The sequence below is a fragment of the Carlito syrichta genome, unplaced genomic scaffold, assembly GCF_000164805.1.
Source record: "Carlito syrichta isolate Samal-C Ts95f unplaced genomic scaffold, Tarsius_syrichta-2.0.1 Scaffold309642, whole genome shotgun sequence".
Lineage (NCBI taxonomy): Eukaryota > Metazoa > Chordata > Mammalia > Primates > Tarsiidae > Carlito > Carlito syrichta.
Window position 1 is genome coordinate 340,294 of NW_007253738.1, and position 21,188 is coordinate 361,481.

Below are 21,188 nucleotides of genomic sequence, written 5' to 3' on the forward strand. Positions count from 1 at the left end.
CGCCGCTGTCCCCGCTGTCTAGGCCGAGGCCTGCGGACACTTCCCGGATCGCGCTTTGGTCTGGAGTTGACCGTAGCAGAGTTAAAAGCACTTCGAGAGATTGTGGGCTCAGCTTTCGAGGACTTTCCGTTGTAGCTCTTTCTTTTTGTGTGGATACGGTCACGGCCGCTGCAGCCCTCCAAGTTGCTGGAACTACAAGGCGTGCGCTACCACACTGGGCTGCTTAAAAAAAAAGAAGTTATTGTAGAAACGATGTCTCGCCCAGTGACCCGGGCTGATCTCGAACCCCTGGACTCAGGCACAACTCTCGCCTCCGCCTCCCAAAGTGCTGGGATGACAGGCTGAGCTACTTTTGTATATTTTAGGAGATCTCAATTTTTAAGCCAATGAAAGGAAACATTTAAACAAATTTAAGGACACAAGTCCTTAAAATGCTCATAGGCTAGTAAGATAGTAGAGAAGATACTTGCGTGAGCTATGTCTAACTTATTGAATAGGAAATGCTGCCTTTGTGGTAGTACAATTTTGGAAAATGGTTTTAAACTTTTCTCCAGTTCTTACCTAGTTGCTAGTCTCAATAGGAATAGGCAGAGCTGTGTAATTAAATACTTATTTTATAAGGACTGAAAAACAGTATTTTATGTGTTTTACTACTTGGAAAAGAATGAGTAAACGCTTAGGAGCTGGAGATATTTGAGACTTTAACATGACTTTAATTTTTAAAAAATGTGATTTGTATACCTTAAGCCTCAGCTAATACATAAATAAGTCCATTTCTTAACATCTTACACTTTTTTTTAGTGGATAGTCAAATTTATAACCCTTATATTTTTGCCATACAATGGTTTGCATTAAAAATAGCGTGCGGTGGCTCACACCTGTAATCCCAGCACTTTGGGAGGCTGAGGTGAGAGTATTGCCGGAGCCCACGGGTTTGAGACTAGCCTGGGCAACTTGACAAGACCCCATGTCTACAATAAATCAAAAAATTAGATGGGCTTGCTGGTGCACGCTTGTAGTCCCTGTTACTTGGAAGACTGAGGTGGAAGGATCACCAAAGCCTTGCAGGTCGAGGCTGAGGTGGCCGTGAATGTGCCACTGCACTCCAGTCTGGACGACAGAGTGAGACTCCAACTCAAAAAAAAAAAAGTATATCTATGCCTCTTTTTGAGGGGTGTATGTGTTGCTATGCTATATAGGGTATATTTTTGCTAAATTTCTGCAATGTAAGAAGAAAGATGAATAGTTAGGGCTGGTAACCTGTTTTTAGTCCTGGTGTGTTCCTTTTTCACTGGAATATAAATATGTAAAGTAGGCAATTAGAATAGTCCTGTGAACTGGCTCCAAATTGAGTTAAACACTGTTAAATAATCCATACATTTACCCCCCCCAGCTTGAGTAGGAGAATTTGCTTTAGTTTTAGATTGTTGCAGATGTTTTTTATATTTATTAAAAGCAGAAAGCATTTTAACCTCAGTTGGCAAGAAAGTGAAAGCAGATTTAGATTTACAGGTTGAGAATTTTCTTCAATTGAAGATCAGTTTTTAATTTTGTTCCAAGTCTTGCTCATGCCAAGATCTTGGTCCCTTTTAATTATAATAGGAAGTTAACATTTATATAACTAGTTGTCCTTAGACAGCCTTTAACTTGTTGAAACTTTTTGCAAGTCTGGTAAGATACATAACCGTTCTTTCTTTGTTTATTACTTGTTCTCTTATTCTTTCTCTAATTATTATTTTTGAACCTTTTAAATGTATAGGATGATAATGAGGATAATTCAAATGATGGGACCCAACCATCCAAAAGGAGGCGAATGGGCTCAGGAGATAGCTCCAGGAGTTGTGAAACTTCAAGTCAGGATCTTGGGTACTATACTATTTTTACTGCTTGATAACATTTTTGTGATGAGTTTCTCTTGTGTGCATTAACATCCTCTTACCCCACCCCCCAGCCCTGGAAAAAGCAGTTACTAAAAATTGTAGAATATTTTCTTCCTGTTTTATAATGTGACACCAAAATTGGATTTGCTACTGGGTAGAATTAAATATAATTTTATCATAGCAAAATACATAAATACATAAAATTTACCATTTTAATTATTGTTTTTAATATATAAAATCTTTATCACAGGCAATATTGGTCCATACACTACTTAATACCAACAGTACAAATCTCTGAAAATCATCATTTAAACAGCAAAAGACCAAGAAATAAAATTTGAGTCAACTGATTATTTTTGAAAATATTCTCAATGCATGTTATCCTCAGTTCCCTTATTATAGTGAAACATACAAATACAGAAAAATACCCCATTTAACATATACTAGTGTTAAATGGTTATTTGGCTTAAAGTCTGAGTTAACCCAAAATCCTTTTTAGCAACCTACATTTGAACTATTTTTAAGTATTCATTTCATTGGCATCGATTACATTCACAATGTTGTATAGCCATAGCCATCACTACCATCCATTTCCAAAACTTCTCACTATCCCAAAGAAACTTTATAACTATTAAGGAGTAGCTGTGTTTTCCCCTCTGCCCCAGCCCCTTGCAACCACCTTTCTACCTTCTGTTTCCATGAGTTTGACTGCTCTGGGTATTCCACTAAAAAGGAACCGTTCAGTGTTTGTCCTTTGTCCTTTTGTGTCTGGCTTATTTCACTTAGCATACTGTCTTCAAGGTTCATCCATTAGCATATGTCAGAATTTCACTGTTTTTAAGGCTGAATAATATTAAAGTGTATTTATGTGTTAACGTTTTGTTTATCAGTCATATGTAGATGGACATTTGGGTTCCTACCTTTTGGCTAACTTGCATAATGTGGCGGTGAACATTGGTGTTCAGAGTTCCTATGTTCCATTTTTTTCAGGTGTATATCGAGGAGTAGAATAGCTAGATCGTGTTGCAGTTCTGTATTTAGCTTTTTAAGGAACTGCCAAACCATTTTCATTCCAATGAAATTCTGTACCAATTTAACATTCCCACCAACAATGCAGTTTCCAATTTCTTCACATCCTTGCCAATTTGTTGTTTTCTGGTTTTTTTTTTGAGTTGGAATCTCACTTTGTCTCCCAGATTGGAGTGCAGTAGCAAGCTCACGGCCACCCCTGCGTCAACCTGCTGGGCTCAGGTGTTTCTTCTACCTAGCCTTCCAAGTAACCAGAACTATAGGCATGTGCTACCACGCCCAGCTATTTTTTTGATTTATTGTAAAGACAAGGTCTCAACAAGTTGCTCAGCTTGTTCTCGAATCCATGGGCTCAGGCAATCTGCTCACCTTGGCCTCCCAAAGTGCTGGGATTACAGGCTTGAGCCACCACACCTAGCCTCTGTTTTTAAAAAGTAATAGTTATCCTATAATGTGTGAAATGATGTTTTATGGTGATTTTTGCTTTGCATTTCCATAATGACTAGTGGTATTAAACGTCTTTTCATCTGTTTATCAGCCATTTGTATGTCTTCTTTGGTGGCATGTCTATTCAAATTTTTTGTTGTTGTTGTTGAGTTGTAGGTGTTCTTTATATATTGTAGATGTTAATCCTTTTTCAGATACACGATTTACACTATTTTCTCCTATCCCGTGGGTTTTTTCACTTTTTTGATAGTGTCCTTTGATATACAATTTTTAATTTTGATGAAGTCCAAATTTTTGATCTTTTTTTCCTTTTGTTGCTTGTGTGTTTGGTGTTAAATCTAAGAATTCATTGTTAAATTCAAGGTCATAAAGATTTCTATGTTTCTAATAGTTTTCTAGTTAGTGCTTTTATTTAGGTTATTGTTTCATTTTGAGCTGTGATATGAGGTAAAGGTTCAGTTTCATACTTTTATATGTGGCTGTGCAGTTTTCCAGCACCCTTTTAGAGAACAGTATTCTTTTTGTCAGTTACTTTTTAAAACTAAATTGATAGATGAATAAAATAGTGTCACTTTCCTATGTCTAATTTAGAGATTGAATTGGCCCAGATCCAGAAATCTGTATTCTGCTACTCAGGATGGAAGTTGACTGCAGTACACTGGTATCTTCAAACTAGGTTCAGTCTTTGCTTCTGGGTTTGTGGAGTACATGAGAACAAATAATTATTGTTTATAGTAAGTCTAATTTATTGAGAAATGGGTTTTTAGAGTTCTATTTTCTTAGCTGTTTGTAACTCACTGAAGAGCTGACAAGAGACAGAAGTTGAATACTACATACTCTGGGTGGGTGCCATACTGGCTATACATGTTAAGTCAAAGAGAAAGAATTCACAACTGTTAACATCACCTTGCTTTGGCCTAATAAGTCTCTTAAGCTAAAAGATGCCTTTGTTCTAGCAGTTGGAATTCTTGGTTTTTTTGTGGTACATAGAAAATGTTATTTTCAATGTACTTTTTTGATTTGATATTCCATATGATTATTTCTCTTCCTTCTGTTTTATAAAATTCTTTGATACACATGAAATCACGTCATAGTAGACACATAATTGAAATACTTAAAATAGTAAAATAATCTACAAAATAAAAGTGATTAAATTTTATAAAAGCCACTTTTAAAGCATGATGTATATTTCTGTGTTTAGCTTTAGTTACTATCCAGCAGAAAATTTGATAGAGTACAAATGGCCACCTGATGAAACAGGAGAATACTATATGCTTCAAGAACAAGTCAGTGAATATTTGGGTGTGACCTCTTTTAAACGGAAATACCCAGGTACTTAAGTCTTAGTTTATGTAATACATTAAATCTAACTTTTAACTAATACTAATTATTTATGACACACTGTGAACTTCTGAATTCTTGCATATGAATTATTTATAATATATTTATATTCTTATGCATGCTGCCTTCCCTTCCTCTCTCACCCTGTCTCTCCACCCCCTCTTTCTTTTTTGAGAAGTGGTCTACCTGTGTTGCCCAGGCTGGAGTGAAGGGGTGTGTGTGATAGTTCACTGCAGCCTTGAACTCCTGGGCTCAAGCAATTCTCTTGCCTCGGCCTCTTGAGTAGCTGGGATTAAGGTGCATGCTACCATGCCCAGCAAATTTTTATTTTTTTCTAGATGGGATCTTGCTATGTTGCTCAGGCTGGTCTCAAACTCCTGGCCTCAAGCTATTCTCTTGTGTCAGAGCCTCCTAAATTGCTGGGATTATAGACATGAGCCACTGTGTCCATCTGTTTTTTACTACTGTCGTTTAGCATCTCTGTCTATTATTGATATGTTCTTATGTCTCATAAACTGATTTAAAAGCCAAATGAGAAAAGGTGAATTTCCTGGGGAATATTTTAGAAAGCGTCATTTTCATAGTCAAGGGTTTTATTTTTTGTTACTTTTCTTCTGAGAGTCTGGAAATAACTTGTTTCTTCAATTTATAAGATTTTTGTGCAGTCACTTCAATAATATTTTGAATATGTAATATGGAGTATTTTTAAAAATAAAGTTTTTTATGCTTTTAAAAGTTTTAGAAATGCATACTGTTTCACTGTTTCTAATAGTCTTCTGTTCTTTTTTTTGGAGATTTAGAGCGACGAGATCTGTCTCACAAGGAGAAACTCTACCTGAGAGAGCTAAATGTTATTACTGAAACTCAATGCACTCTAGGTAATAACAGCTAACAGAATTTTTCAAGTATCACATTTATATTATGATATCAGATAAATAAATATTTATCTCCTCAATATTTTACAAAATTAATTAATTATTTAAATGCTACATTACTTAGTTCATTTTTGATTATTGTTAAAATGCAAAGGAAAATGAAGCTTATATAGATGGTTTTCAACTTAGTGATGGTTGGACTTCATGGTATTGTGAAAGCAGTGCATATTCAGTAGAAATTGTATTTTGAGTATTTGTACAACTATTCTGCTTTTCATTTTTCAGTACAATATTTAATAAGTTACATGAGCTATTCAGTGCTTCATTTTAAAATAGGCTTTGTGTGAGATGACTTTGCCCAATTGTAGGCTTATATAAGTGTTCTGAGCATGTTTAAAGTAGCCTAGGTTAAGCTATGATTGGTAGAGTAAGTGTATTAAATGCATTTTCGACTTACGATAGGTTCAACTTATAGGTTTATTGGATGTAACACCTTCATAAGCCAAGGACCATCTGTATTTTATAACTGTAATTTTCACAGAGTTGTCAAAATTTGTATACTATTTTTTTGGGAGTTTGAGTCTCACTCTGTCACCCAGACTGGAGCGCAGTGGCCGCTCCCGGCCACCACAGCCTCGACCTGCTGGGCTCCGGCGATCCTTCCGCCTCAGCCTTCCAAGTAGCTGGAACTACAGGTGTGCGCTACAATGCCCGGCTAATTTTTGATTTATTGTAAAGATGAGGTCTCGTCAAGTTACCCAGGTGGGTCTCGAACCCGCAGACTCAGGCAATCCACTCACCTAGGCCTCCCAAAGTGCTGGGATTACAGGCTGAGCCACTGAGCCTGGCCTGTATACTATTTTTTAAAAGTTGTGGGTCTTTTGCCAAATGCAATGGCATATGCCTATAGTCCCAGCCACTTGGGAGGCAGAAGCAGGAAGATCACTGGAGAGCAGGAGTTGGGGGTTATTGTGTGCTCTGATCATGCCTCTGAATAGCTACTATACTCCAGCCTGGGCAATATAGTTAGACTTCACCTCTAAAGAATGAAAAGGCAAATTTTGTTCAGTTTTTAGTTCTGTTTAATTATCTCTGTGCTTCATTTGTAATTCTACTTTCATAAACATTTTAATGGAAATGGCTACTTTTTTTTTTTTTTTGAGTTGGAGTCTCACTCTGTCGCCCAGACTGGAGTGCAGTGGCCGCTTCCGGCCACCGCAGCCTCGGCCTGCTGGGCTCCGGCGATCCTTCCGCCTCAGCCTTCCGAGTAGCCGGAATTACAGGCATGCACCACGACGCCCGACTGATTTTTTTGATTTATTATAGAGATGAGGTCTCGCTGCCCAGGCAGGTCTCGAACCCGCGGGCTCAGGCAATCCACTCACCTCAGCCTCCCAAAGGCGCGGGATTACAGGCTGAGCCACCGAGCCCGGCCAAATGGCTACTTTTTAATATAAATTCATGGGAGTTCATTTCAGCAACTCGTGAAATATGATACTGTGAGTTTTGAAATTTGTCTACATGATGTGCGTGTGCTGATGTTTTTGGTGAAATTTGAATTGTAGTTCTGGAATTTGAACACTAGGAACTACAATATGTTGAAAAAATTTTTTTGTATTCATTAATATTCTGTATTACTTGTTAATAGCATACATCGTTATTTGACAATTGTTTCTGTGTAAAAGGATCTATGTTTTTATTTTTTATTTTTTTTCAGCCAGTGAAAGCGTTGCTGAATTGGTGAATATATGTTTAAAGTACATAGAAACTTACAAAAAAATTGTTTGGTTGAAAAATTGATTTATTTGCCTTTATAAGATAATCTTTTAATCGTTTGACTTTATATTATGAATATTATGTTTTATTATTTTGAAATGTATTAAAGTGTTTTGCTTTGGCTGTTGTAAAACCTTTTAAATGTAGAGTGGTTTGAAGGAGATACAAATTTTGAAGTGCTTTTGTTCACTTAGCCTTAAAAGAACCTTGGTTACTTTTTTTTTGGTCTAAAATAGGTTTAACAGCATTGCGCAGTGATGAAGTGATTGATTTAATGATAAAAGAATATCCAGCCAAGCATGCTGAATATTCTGTTATTCTACAAGAAAAAGAACGACAACGAATTACAGACCACTATAAAGAATATTCTGTAAGTAATCTAGGCGACTAGCATTTTTAAATTTGGGTTAGGGAGAATGACATTTTATAAAGTTATATGTGACTTCCAACTGTAATATTTTTATTTCAGCAAATGCAACAGCAGAATACTCAGAAGGTTGAAGCCAGCAAAGTGCCCGAGTATATTAAGAAAGCTGCCAAAAAAGCAGCTGAATTTAACAGCAACTTAAACCGGGAACGCATGGAAGAAAGAAGAGCTTATTTTGACTTACAGACGCACGTAGGATGACTAGCTTAATTCTTAACTTACTCTTTGTTATTGCAGAGTGCTTATTGCCCCCATTATTAATTTTTATACTGCCAATGTGTCCTTCTTCTCTCCAGAACTTGAGATACTATTTTCAATGACGTTCTTAATAATAATCAATTTACCTTTTTTTTCCTGAAATGTCTTTTGCTTATGGCTGATAGTCTACTGAATGAGACTAAAAATAGCTACATATTGTACTTGCTGTGTCCCATACGTGGTTGTGAGAGAGTTCCATATTAATTCGTACAATAACCTTATAAGGTTGGAAGTAGTGTTATTTCTATTTCATAGATGAAGAAATTGAGTTACAGAGAGGTTGTATAAGCTGCCCTGCTCACATTGCTGTTAAGTCGTGCGCAAGAGATATGCTGCCTTTCCTCAGAAATTATGCTCGTGGTTAATAGGCATGCAAAATAATTGTATGTAGATTGCATGTAGATTGTAGCTCCCAATGTCTCTTTTAATTTTTAGCTTTTTTTTTTTTGTTTTTGGAGTGGGGTTGTGTAGAGGGGAGCATATAGGGATTCTTTCCCTAAAGCCTTGATTCCTAGCATGGGATCAGTTTTGTGTTTCTCTCTATGTTAATTTAGGTTATCCAGGTGCCTCAAGGGAAGTACAAAGTTTTGCCAACAGAACGAACAAAGGTCAGTTCTTACCCAGTGGCTCTCATCCCCGGACAGTTCCAGGAATATTACAAGAGGTATTTAGTAGTAGTAGTTACCATTGGTATCAGCTGTTGGTAAGGGTTTCACAGCCTTATGTATGTGCTTTCTAACAGTTTTGGGGTCTCTAGATATCACCATAAGATGTTGTATAGGATTTTTGTTGATAGTGTTTGTCTTTCTAATTCTATGGTGGACAACACCCTTCAATCAGCATCTGAACATCTTATGTTGAAGCCTGGATTGCCATGGCTGTGTTCTTCCTGTGTGGGTTTGCCACAGACAGATGCTGGACATTCTATAGCACCTCACTGCTTACTGTTTTAAAATTTATCTACATGATGAGTTTATGCTGATATTTTTGGTGAAATTTGAATGGATAGTAATTTTTCTAGTGGATAGAATTTGAAGACTAGGAACTATAATATGGTGGATCTTCTTTTTTTAAAAAAATCATGTGATATGAGCATGGTCTGTGATCCAGCAGCACTGTTGTCACACAGCAGACTCAACTCCAGACTTACTGACTCAGAGCCTGCATTTTAACAGATGCCAGCATGATTCAGCAGGTTAGACTTTGAGAAGTACTGACATTAGCTGCAGAGATGAAGAAAGAAGCACAGAGGGGTAGATGTGGGCCCCTGGGTGCTCCAGCCACTTAGTTGCCCTGGTCTGGCTGCTGTGCTCAGTGTGGACCCCAAATGCTGCTTATTGCCTACTTCAAATCTGAGTGTCAGTGAAAAAGCAGAGCTAACAGGTTCATTGTGTTTTAGAATCTCAGTTTTTACTTCAGCTTTAAACTTTACTCTGGAACCATATGTTCTTTAGAATAGAGACTATTTTTTAGAGAATAGAATTTAAAATGTAGACTCATGCTTAGTATTTGAAAATCAAATTTAAGTCATGGGCAGAAATTTTTATTTATTATTATTTATTTATTTTGAGTTGGAGTCTCACTCTGTTGCCCAGGCTGGTAGCGCGTGCCTATAGTTCCAGCTACTTGGAAGGCATAAGTGAAAGAATTGCCTAAGCCTAGCAGGTCAGTGCTGGGGTGGCCCGTGAGTGTGCCACTGCACTCCAGCCTGGACGACAGAGTGAAACTTCAACTCAAAAAAAAAAAAAGTAATACGCCAGTTTTTGTTGTGACGTCTTAGTAGAAGGACATCTTGATCCAGGGTCACTTCTGAATGAGGGCTCTACTGAGGATAAGATTGGAAGTGGCCCTAAATGTTGCTGTCTGACCTAGGGGAAGGAATTACCATTCTAGCTTCAGACAAAACAGATGATTCAGTTTGTTAGATTACATGCTTCGGTAATTTGTTATTAAACTTTTTGTTTCTTTTAAATTAAAGAAATATGTACCATATACTGTTGTGATTTACATGTATTAATTTAATGTTCATGTCAGTTCTAAGAGGTAGACTCTATTATTAGACCTGTTTTACAAGTAAAGGAATGACAGCACACAGAAGTAGCAATGATCTAGGACAGTGGTGGAGGTGGAGGTGAGCCAGCAGCTGGACCTGGGGCTACTGACATTCTATTTATTTATTTTCTTTTTTGGGTTGAAGATAAAGAGGAGAGGCGCATTATGCTTCGATAATAAGAGTCAGATGTGTATTTTACATGATCAGTCTAGTGAAAAAAATGTTCAGGTTTTTAATTAATTACTTATCCCCACTAGATGACCAGTGAAAAATTAATGACCTCTAATACTTTTTCAAAAGTATTTGGGGTTAATTGAGAAGTCTAAGGCTATCTTCATAGCTCAAAGATTAGTCTTTTCATATTTAATAAAAAACTGAGAAGAATCTTTCTGACCTTTAGGTACTCACCAGATGAGCTGCGTTATTTGCCTTTAAACACAGCCCTGTACGAGCCTCCTCTGGATCCTGAGCTCCCTGCTCTAGACAGTGATGGTGATTCAGATGATGCCGAAGAGGGTCGAGGTGATGAGAAACGGAAAAACAAAGGCACTTCGGTAAGAATATTTCTCTTTAGTAGTAAGCATTTCCTTTCCCTTTGAGTTTTTGCTAATTGCTCTCCTGATGTGTTAAATTGTACTCATCACTACCTCTTTTTGCAAAAGGACAGTTGCATATAATTTCCAGAAGGCTTTCATCAAGAAAAGTTATTTATTGTATGTGTTGATATAAACAAGTTGTGCATGGCTATACTTAAAGATTAGGCTAGGGTACAAAACATTAGTTTATAATCTTTTATTCAACTTGTTGTCTATTTAGTTTAAAATATGGAACAAAACAGACTTTGATCTCTTGCCACCGAGAAACATATTTTTCTTCGTTTGGGGGAGTATATTATGTTCCTATTATTTAATTAATCTTGACCTTTCTATAGAAAAATATTACATTTACTAATATTAATGTACTATTAATTGGGTTGTCCTGTATGACTTTTTTTTTGGTAGCAAAATAATAGTTGAGAGACAATGGGCAGCTGTGTACTCTGGACATAAAATGAGAGCAGAAACCCAATGATGGTTTAGTGCTTTGATCCCAGTGATGACACAGGACTTTGATTTTCTTTAGCACTGTAGTTTTTAAAAATTTATTTTTTCATTTTTTGTAGAAATGGGGTCTCGCTGTGTTGCCCAGGCTAGTCTTAAACTCATGGGCTCAAGCAATCTTCTGCCTTGGCCTCCTGAATTGCTGGGATTATAGGCATGAGTCATCACTCCCAGCTGGCATTGTGTTTTAAGTAACTGGCTGTTTTAAGTAACTGGCCGTTTTATTATTATCATTACTATTTTATTTTTTTAGTCAGGGTCTTACTCTGTTGCCCAGGCTGGAGTGCAGTGAAATGATCATGGCTCACTGCAGCCTTGACCTCCTGGGCTGAAGCCATCCTTCTGCCCTCACCTTCCTGAGTAGCTGAGACTATAGGTATGCTACCACACCTGGCTAATGTAACTAGCATTTTATACTTTTTGCTGTAGCCAACCTGAACCTGAGAATTTCCTACTATTGAATGGGCATTATATTTCCTTGTTGCCAACAGCTTTTAAAACATTTAATAATATGTGTTATATAAAATAAGATGCTATACAAGTATTAAAGTATAGGTACTTTTTTTCTCCTGCCATGTTACTAGAAGGGAAGCTATGGTATGCTGAGGGTGATGAAGCTGACTTCCTTTCCGACTGCTAGAAGAAGTGTAAATCAATCCAACATTTTGGGAAAACATTTTGACAGTGTTCTAACAATTTTAACTTTTTTAGTATTTGACCTAGGAAATCCACTGATAGAATTTATCCTAAGGACTTAATCAGATGGTGACAAAATTTAATTAGAAAAGAATGTCCATTTCAGTGTTTGCAGTATTTTTTTTTACTTTTATTTTTATTTTTTTGAGTTGGAGTCTTATTCTGTCACCCAGACTGGAGTGTAGTGGCATGCTCATGGCCACCTCAGCCTCGACCTGCTGTGCTCAGGTGATCCTTCCACCACAGCCTTCCAAGTAACTGGAACTATAGGCATGTGCTATCATGCCTGGCTTATTTTTTGATTTATTGTAGAGATGAGGGCTCACTAAGTTGCCCAGGCTGGTCTTGAACCCCTGAGCTCAGCCTCTGAAAGTGCTGGGGTTATATGCTTGAGCCACCATGCCTAGCCTTGCAGTATTTCTTATAATGGAAATTTCTGTTAATGTCTACAGTTAGTAACATTATATTACATTTGTAAGACAGAAATACAGTTCAAAGAATATTTATTATGAGAAAATGTACATAATGCTTTAAAAAATACCAAAACACACACACACATGCACGCACAGTATATTCCAGTTTTGTGTTTTAAAAAATGAGGGTACGTTATATAGGTAGGACTATGTGTGAAAGTCTGGGTATCTGTATTTGTATAAATACACAGAGAAAAGATAAAGTAGATACATTCATGTTTCCAGTCATTGTCTCAGGATGTTTTTAGGGTGGCTATACACAACCTAATTTATCATTTAAAATTTACATGATATGTATGCAAAATTTTTATTCTTTTTAAAAAAATTTTTAAAATTATTATTATTGTTTTTTTTGAGTTGGAATCTCACTCTGTCGCCCAGATTGGAGTGCAGTGCCCACTCCCAGCCACTGCAGCCTCGACCAGCTGGGCTCCGGCGATCCTTCCGCCTCAGCCTTCCAAGTAGCCGGAATTACAGGCATGCGCTACCATGCCCGGCTGATTTTTTTGATTTATTGTAGAGATGAGGTCTTGCTGCTCAGGCGGGTCTCGAACCCGCAGGCTCAGGCAATCCACTCACCTCAGCCTCCCAAAGGCGCGGGATTACAGGCTGAGCCACCGAGCCCGGCTGCAAAATTATTATTCTAAGCAGCAAATTTTAAATTATGAAATTGAAGAATTAAATATTGGGGTCTTAACCTTTGAACATTTATAATATGTCACATCCTGTTGTAGATAGTTGGGGATATTGGCCCTGCATAGTTTAACATGATGAAAACACAAATGGATGCTTGAAGGACTTTTTAAATGATCTTTATTTACAGTGAAAATATCCACACTTATTTGTAACAATATATTTTGTGTGAAACAAATATGTCCTTTTGTGACTTGGAAAATGATGTTGAAGCTGAGTTAAAGTAATAGCTGAGGCAGATAATTATGTTTTTGTTGACACTGTAGAAAACACGGTTGATTAAGGCACTTACTAATGTGAATTTTGCACTTAGAGGATGGGTGAATGATTTTGAGTATGACTTGTTTTAGTCTCCACTGGAAAAAGCTTTCTTATATTTAGAAATATCTTTTATTTTTAACTTAACACAACTTTAAAACTATTTTTGGAATATTTTCCATAGTTTTCAAAATTCAGACTCCAGTCTGTCTTAATTACAAGGAATCTCTGTTTTTGCCTTTTGAACTCCAGGACAGCTCCTCTGGCAATGTATCTGAAGGGGAAAGTCCCCCGGACAGCCAGGAGGACTCTTTCCAGGGAAGACAGAAACCAAAAGACAAAGCTGCTGCTCCAAGAAAAGATGGTCCCAAGCGCTCTGTACTGTCCAAGTCAGTTCCTGGGTACAAGGTAGAAGAAAAAAGCCCCTGAGCAGCCTCTTTCTTGAGCAGCCTCTCTCCCTGAAGTGTTTACCTTTGACTTTCACGATTGTGGAGCTTCCGCCTGCTGTTCTTCTGGGTGCCCTCTGTCTGCTGCTTTCTGTTTTGCTTTATTTTCCTGGTGGCTTTTCTGTTACGTTGGCTATGGTTTAGCTTCTGTTTTTTATTTATGTACAGTTTGTGAGTCTTTTTTTTTCTTTTAAATAATAACCAGGCAAGTATGGATTTTTAAAACATTTTGTAGACAGAACTTTTTATTTTTTTCCTTGGAGTAGAGATCATAATTATCTGGCATTTTTAGTTTTTAGCACTTAGTGTAGGTAAACCTGCTGAGCTATCAAAATGTGGCTGAATATATTGTTAGACTGAGTTGCATTTCTGTAGTGCCTTTCATGAAGAAAGATCTGGATTTAATCTAAGGATTATTTGATCCATCTGCCAAATTTAGCTAACTCTGGGATAGAAACTAGTAAAATCTGTTATTTACATTGTGGTGTTTTTAGCATAACCTTGGTAAATAGCCTGTATGATTTTAAGACAAATATTAAAACATACTTGTTAACTTTTTTGATCTGATTATTCTCAGAGAAAAGTTGTCAGCAACTATTGTTGTTTTGAACATTTCCTCCCTCTGTCTGCCCCTCTCTTTTCTTTTGAAGAAAAGGTGAGGTGAGAGGTGAGTAGCCTTATTTGCATATAGGGATTTACGAATATCATATAAGGAACAGAATTAGCTGCACAGTTTCATGTTTTGGATGGTGGTAGTAAAATATACTACATTTTGGTTCTTTTGGTCTGGAATGTAGTAGAATATGATTTTTATTGTGCTTATGATGGTATATTGAAGGAAAGTTTTAGAGTAAGATGCTGAGAAAGTTTTGCTGATTGAAGTTGTTTAAATGCATGTCAGAACTGTGATTGTGGTAAATAGACCACAAGAACAGGTTGAAGTGAGTCACCGGAACACTTTTTCTAACAGTTCATTTACCTTTCTTTTCCTCAAATTATAAAAGAAAAACCTATCAAATTAATACATTCATATTTTCTTAGAAAATGCCTTTATGTAAGTAACTTTTAAAAATCCATGTTTTTGTAGCCTATGGAAAGCAAATTTTAAGCTTCATTCACCACAGGTTGCCTTCCCAGGGTGGCTTCAGTAGGCTACAGCCATGTGATTTTTGTACGTTTTTTTACATACATACATAGCTTATCTAATTTCTTTAAACTAAAGATTTAAATTAATGCTTAATAACTGAAAGCAAATGAACTCCAAAGATTAAATTTCAAAAACTTAGCCTACATAAATCAGTGTGTGATACTGGTCTGTTGAGAGCTTTAAGTGGGGTGGTCCGCTGAAAGCACACTGTCCTGTTAACTTTTTAGTGCTAAGTAGGTCATTCAAAAAGTCTGACTGATCATGGGTTAAAAAGAGAGAGGATATTGAAATAGATGTTTTTTAATACAGGCTGAAAATGAAGAACTAATCAGCATTATCTTCGTATACAAGAAAGCATATAGATTAACCTAACTAAATTAATATTATTTAAGGGAATCTGATATGCAAAATATGCATTTTATAATCTTCTGTGAACATTTTTAGTACCTAAAATATTTCAGGTACTTCAAAGATGGGAATAACCAGTATCTAGATGTAATGTATTAATGTGAACATGTTTATTAAAGGTTAACCTCTCTATGAAAAAGTATTAATAAGCCAAGCTGTGCCTAAATATTAGGGTACTTCAAGCTCTGAAGGTATATATATATATATATATATATATACATATATATATATATATATATGTATGTTTTAAAATACGGGAGTTAAGAAAAATACTGTATCTGATGTCTTGCTTAATAAGATTCACTAGTGTTTGCCCTTAATTTATAGGACAGTGTTATTTAGGTTACATTAACCTGAAATTTAAAGCATAATTGTTAGGATTCAGGCCTATAAGCATATAATTAAAATCTATACTATATTAATGATACCATGAAAATCTCACTTACCTTCGGTTGTTTTTCAAGTAGAAAAATATGTGTACTGTGAGCCTTTTATTTAAGATGCTGAGAGCTATTAGGATGAGTATCTTAATTTTCTTGTCAATAGTGAAACTCTGATGCAGTTATTAGAAGTTGAACTTACTGTTTCAACTAGACACACCTAGGGTCCTGTTCCATTGATTTTCAAGGGATTTCTCTACATTGTTCCCTTTCTTCTTCCCTGTACTCTGCAATCCACTGAGACTAGCTTCCCCAAGCCACAATCATTATTTACTGTGTAAAGTCCTGGGTACAAGTATGGTGACTTCTTAGAAAGGTCAAATGCTTGAAGGCACAAAGTATTTTTATATATTGACCTGCAGCATCATAGAAAGTGCTACAGAGCTGTACCCCTCCCCCCCCCATCAAGATGAAGACTGTTGGGTAAGAAAAATTACAAGTAACTTAAAAACATTATGATTTGAACTTAGAAGTAAACCTAGAATTTTCTTGGTGCCCTTTATTATAGGTGTTTAATGTATATTTTAATGATTGTAGAACTTGAATTGCTCTAGAATGTGAATGACAAACCTTGTATTTTATTCCTTTTGACTACTTTTGTTTTGTAAAGGATCTCCTATGAGGAGTTCTTTTATAGAATTTAATATTATGTGGTTACTTCCTTGAGTTTAGTGAAACATATTAGAGTACCTATTATACCAGTATCTAACTTAAACTTCAAGTATTAAGTATATCTTTTAAATTTAGTACAGGTACCATAACCTAAAGAGGTAGCTTTCTGCTGTGTATTATGACAGTTACGGATTTTATCATAACTGATCCAGAATTTGGAATGTAGAAGTGCACTTCCTAGCTATTTTTAATTTAGTCATAGGAACACACAATGAGAACCTTATGCTTAGAATGTAGCAGGAACAACAGAGGGTAACTACACTGCAAGACTTAAAAGGTTTGAGCATGTGACACTATCCTTTTGTTGGGGGGAGCAGGGTAAAAAATATAGGAGATGTAGAATAGTTAACAGTAAAGTTTTATATGTATGTTTAACTTCCATGATATTTATTATTTGTAGAGACATTTGTGATTGTTTAGAGTTATTGTTTTTATTATATTTATGTATAAGGTTGACTTTTTTAAAATAAATAAGCCAAAAATTCTTTTTGAATGCCTCTGTCATCTTTTGCAAAGAAAGATTATTTAAAAAGCACAAATCTTAACAGAATTAAGAACAAATTGTTTAGGCCTAACAGGTTATGAAGGTGGCAGTGAGACATTTCAAAGTCAGAAATACTATATATGAAATTTCAGTTTTATTTAGGTTCCTCTTTGGTTCAGTAATTTAGGAAAGGGAAATACAAGATACATTTGGCTGGGTTGGAATAAAACAGAAATGTAACAACAGTTCTACTTATTTTCCCAGTTCCCGTACATGTGTGTACACACACACACACACATACACACATACACACACACACGTGCCCCCTACCCCAAATTCATTTTTGGCACATGCTTTTTTTTTTTTTTAACCACTGTCACTTATTCCTGTAGCATGAGTGAGCATAATTTTATAATGATCAAGTCTGTGACATTCAGAAGCCTTCCCTTCCTGGCAATTTTAGGTACAGTAAACTCTTTATCTTTTGTTCCTTTCTGTGTGTTGCCAAATATGTTTAAAGCCCAGACACCTTCACTGGACCATGCATGTTTTTAATTTGAAAGAGAGAAGTATTCAAAATACAAGAGTGTATTTTTTAAGTGACTGCATTGTTTTTTTTTTTTTGCTTCTCTGAAAACTTATTTTCGTTTTTCCCTTTTAGGTTTGCATTTCATAGCGAATGTTTTTCTCCTTAAGTTTAGGGTTTTTTAAAATTAGATATGCAGAGAATTAGTACACAATTCAGTTTTCTGCACACATTTATGCACATAACAATGTATGTATGAGACAGCTTTCAATTAAAAATGTTAAAACTGATTTTTTAAACTTAGATTTTATAGATCTAGTTTTGCAATTTTGGAAAATATTCTTTCAAAATATATAAGCTTCTTAGAACTGTCTTCTCTTTTATAGTACCTCAATTTTTTATGGTACTTCAATTTTCTCTTCCAATTCATGGTGACATTTGACAGTGTAGTTTTTTTTCCCAGTTCTTTGTACAGGTCTTACTATGCATGTAGGTAGTGTAGAATGCCACACTTAATATGAGATCACATTATTTACAGAATTTTAAAATGAAGGCTGAGGCTTTCTAAACCATTTTACCTTGTAAGCTGACTCCTGTCAAATTTTGTCTTTCAAAAAGATGCTCAGTAGCAAAAAATAAAGATAAGGCAATAAAGTAACAGAATTCCTTTTGAACCCATAGTAAGCTCTTCTGGCATGAATTTATAGCCCTCTTCTACCCTTCCAGCCAAAGGTCATTCCAAATGCTATATGTGGAATTTGTCTGAAGGGTAAGGAGTCCAACAAGAAAGGAAAGGCTGAATCCCTTATACACTGCTCCCAATGTGAGAATAGTGGTAAGTACCGAAGTGTCTTCTTACAATTTTAACTGCCTTCTTTGTTGCGTCAAGAACTAGAATTTAGTTTCAAGTAGACTTTGGCCAAAGAATCATCAATTTATAGGGTAGATTGTGAGGTGTAGACACAGTCCCTGTATTTTCTTCTACACTGTATTTTTATTTCTCTTTGGCAGTTAAACATAGACATTTTTGGGAAGTCCTAAAGTAAACTAGTATTTTATATGCCATATTAAGTTAAATATTTTTGTGTGAACTACTGCTAATAACGGTTTTAATTTAGGCCATCCTTCTTGCCTGGATATGACCATGGAGCTTGTTTCTATGATTAAGACCTACCCATGGCAGTGTATGGAATGTAAAACGTGCATTATATGTGGACAACCCCACCATGAAGAAGAAATGATGTTCTGTGATGTGTGTGACAGAGGTTATCATACTTTTTGTGTGGGCCTTGGTGCTATCCCATCAGGTAAAGGTTAAAAACAAAGAACGTTATCTTTGAGTGATGAAACTCTGCTGGCATTTTTTTTAAGGATGCATAAACACTTCAATGACATGAAGAGCCTACAGACTCTGCAAACATGACCAGAGCTGTGAACACCCAGGTCGTGTTTACCAGTTTTACATCATAGGTAGCTGGCTAAAGGACAGGTGATTGTCAATGCCTAGGTCAAGTTTTGGACATACCGTTCAATGTACAGGATTGGTGTTTTTGTACTGAAAGGGCTAAGGTAACAGCATCACCTTGTTTCAAAGCCTTGATTTTATTTTTATACATCATCTATTTAGAAAAAACAAAGACTGCTACATCTTTATACATATTAAACCAAATTTCTATAAATTGGGGCGGGATGACAATTCAAGATAACTTTAGAATAAACTCAGAATCGAATAAATCACAGTAATTGGGTTAAAATATTACACAGATAATTGTGTAATTTTAGAACTTATTTGCATAGTTAACACTGTATAGTACTCTCTAGAATCAAATTTCCTGGTAATCATTAAGAAGCAAGCAACTTAAGTATTTAAGGATCTGTAGTAATTCAGATCAAGTATGTAGTACAGTTTATCACTGTGCTGTTAAAAACTTTGAAGTTTTAAAGTGCTGTGTCAGGATAGTAAACCAAAACTTGAGAGAATGCTGTCAGACACACAGCTACCAGTGAGCAGCAAAAAAAAAAAAAAGGCTTAAAAAAGCCAAATTCAGGAATAGGTTTTACATTAGTGTTTGAATTTCAAGAAGGATTATAATTTTTTAAACGTCCATCTCTTGACTTGCACTGAATTCTGCGTGGCATTGATTACATTATTTTAAAAGAAATTTACACTTTTCTCCTTAAATTAAGGAACTTAGTGCCCTTCCCACCACAAATCCACAGAAGAGTATCATTAGTGATAGTTAAGGAAGGACGTGTTTCGTTCTATATTAACTAACAATTTTCTTCCTAGGTCGCTGGATTTGTGATTGTTGTCAGCGAGCCCCCCCAACACCCAGGAAAGTGGGCAGAAGGGGGAAAAACAGCAAAGAGGGATAAAATAGCTTTATGACCTTATATGTATTTAAGTGGAATATTTGGTGCCAATTTATTTACATTTTCCTTTTTATGCCAATAAAAGATTTTTGAAATTAACTTAAAATCTGCAGTTGATTTATTTGTTGTAAACTACTCTTGCCCTTGAAGCTAATTCCAGATACATAAGTAATTCATTTTCCAAAGGACTTTCATCTTAGTAGCTTTGGCTCTCTCCAAAAATTCAGTGGAAACATCTAGCAACTTAACTGGAAATACTTAGCCATCCCTCCATTAGCCTGAAAAGTTACTGCTTGCATTGCTTTTCTTAATCTGCATTGTTTAATGTAGGCAGCATATTTAATAACTGCAGAATTTTAATTCATAGGTAGCCCAAGGTTAAAATGACAAATGGCCTAATAAGAATTGTCATTATGGGCACATGTTTGTAAATACCTCCTTACCGGGAAATCCTGTTTGGATAGAAGGTACCATCTCTACTTAAGGTCTAGGCATAGGGTTTTCGTCCAATCTTAGTGTAATTAAATCATTACATTTCTGACTTGATTTTGGTAACAAATTTATCGACCTCTGCTTGGCCGTATTAACTGCATGAAAGGTTGCCGTATTTTGGTTTCTTTTACATAAACCAACGTTACTGCAATAATTTGTCACCTGGTAGACTAATCAAAATGGAGTCAAAACGTATGCCGTGCACGTCCCTTTTATAGGAATTTTGAGAGCAAATTCTGTGCTTGCTGCGTCTCCTGTGGGAGGGGGTAACTGAGGTAAGACAACTGCTTATGGCTTTTTCCCCACCCTCCACTAGAAAGGTGATGAGCTTTCAGCCAGGTGAAAGCCAAGTTCACAGCCAACCGCAGCCAGCTTCACAGACCGAGGGCACTGCCCTCCAAGGGGTACAGGGGCTCAGAAAAGAATCTCCAGCACCAACTTCAACACGCTGATCAACACCGTCCACAGCACTGACTCCTCCTCCCGTGGCGGGTCTTCCGGGGCGTGGGCGAGCCTCTGGCCCGCTTGGGCGCCGGTGACAGGGTAGGCGCTCTCCGTAAATGGGTCTTGCGCTGCCGCGGTGTCCCAGTACACTCGTATCTCGAATTCGCTCTCAAGGTGTGAGGGGTGCCCGTACACACCGATGCCCACTGGGCGCCGGAAGTGCGCGGGGATGGAGACCTCGTCGGGGCCGCACGTGGCGGACTGAAGCGCGTAGTCGTCGAAGCTGGGGTGCAACGTGCCGTCCGACACGTACAGGTCCGCGTCGCCGCTCAGGCTGCGCATGCGCAACACCACCCTGCCCTCGTGACTCAGCCGCAGGTAGCTGTAGTTCCCGGCGCCCACCTGGCTCCGCATGACGTGCAGCAGGACCCACTCCTCGGGGACGGCGTC

The 21,188-nt window shown here is 36.8% G+C and overlaps 2 protein-coding genes across 4 annotated transcripts; one reads left to right on the forward strand and one right to left on the reverse strand.

Moving 5' to 3' along the window:
* Positions 1-1,763: 1,763 nt before the first annotated feature.
* On the forward strand, positions 1,764-19,901 carry PHF10 (PHD finger protein 10). 3 transcript variants are annotated; one of them, XM_008067488.1, is made up of 11 exons: positions 1,764-1,866; positions 4,558-4,688; positions 5,492-5,575; positions 7,585-7,718; positions 7,818-7,967; positions 8,588-8,697; positions 10,487-10,640; positions 13,559-13,714; positions 18,156-18,264; positions 18,548-18,736; positions 19,720-19,901. In XM_008067488.1, exons 1-11 carry the CDS (start codon positions 1,814-1,816, stop codon positions 19,803-19,805), a joined length of 1,356 nt encoding a protein of 451 aa, XP_008065679.1. In that variant the 5' UTR covers positions 1,764-1,813; the 3' UTR covers positions 19,806-19,901. The 3 variants fall into 3 exon arrangements, with proteins under 3 accessions (XP_008065679.1, XP_008065680.1, XP_008065682.1); XM_008067489.2 differs by having other exon boundaries at positions 5,498-5,575; positions 19,720-19,893; XM_008067491.1 differs by lacking the exon at positions 1,764-1,866 and adding an exon at positions 4,021-4,090.
* CUNH6orf120 (chromosome unknown C6orf120 homolog) lies at positions 19,013-21,188 on the reverse strand (the record flags this gene model as incomplete). Its single annotated transcript, XM_008067493.1, has 1 exon — positions 19,013-21,188. A coding segment is annotated over one exon (480 nt), but the record flags the coding sequence as incomplete, so codon positions are not given.

Excerpts from the sequence above, each read along its gene's own strand:
- PHF10 (XM_008067488.1), top strand. The coding sequence starts at position 1,814 with ATGGGCTCAGGAGATAGCTCCAGGAGTTGTGAAACTTCAAGTCAGGAT. Across the intron at positions 10,641-13,558 it reads GGAAAAACAAAGGCACTTCG|GACAGCTCCTCTGGCAATGT; the intron begins GTAAGAATATTT and ends TTTGAACTCCAG. Across the intron at positions 13,715-18,155 it reads AGTCAGTTCCTGGGTACAAG|CCAAAGGTCATTCCAAATGC; the intron begins GTAGAAGAAAAA and ends CTACCCTTCCAG.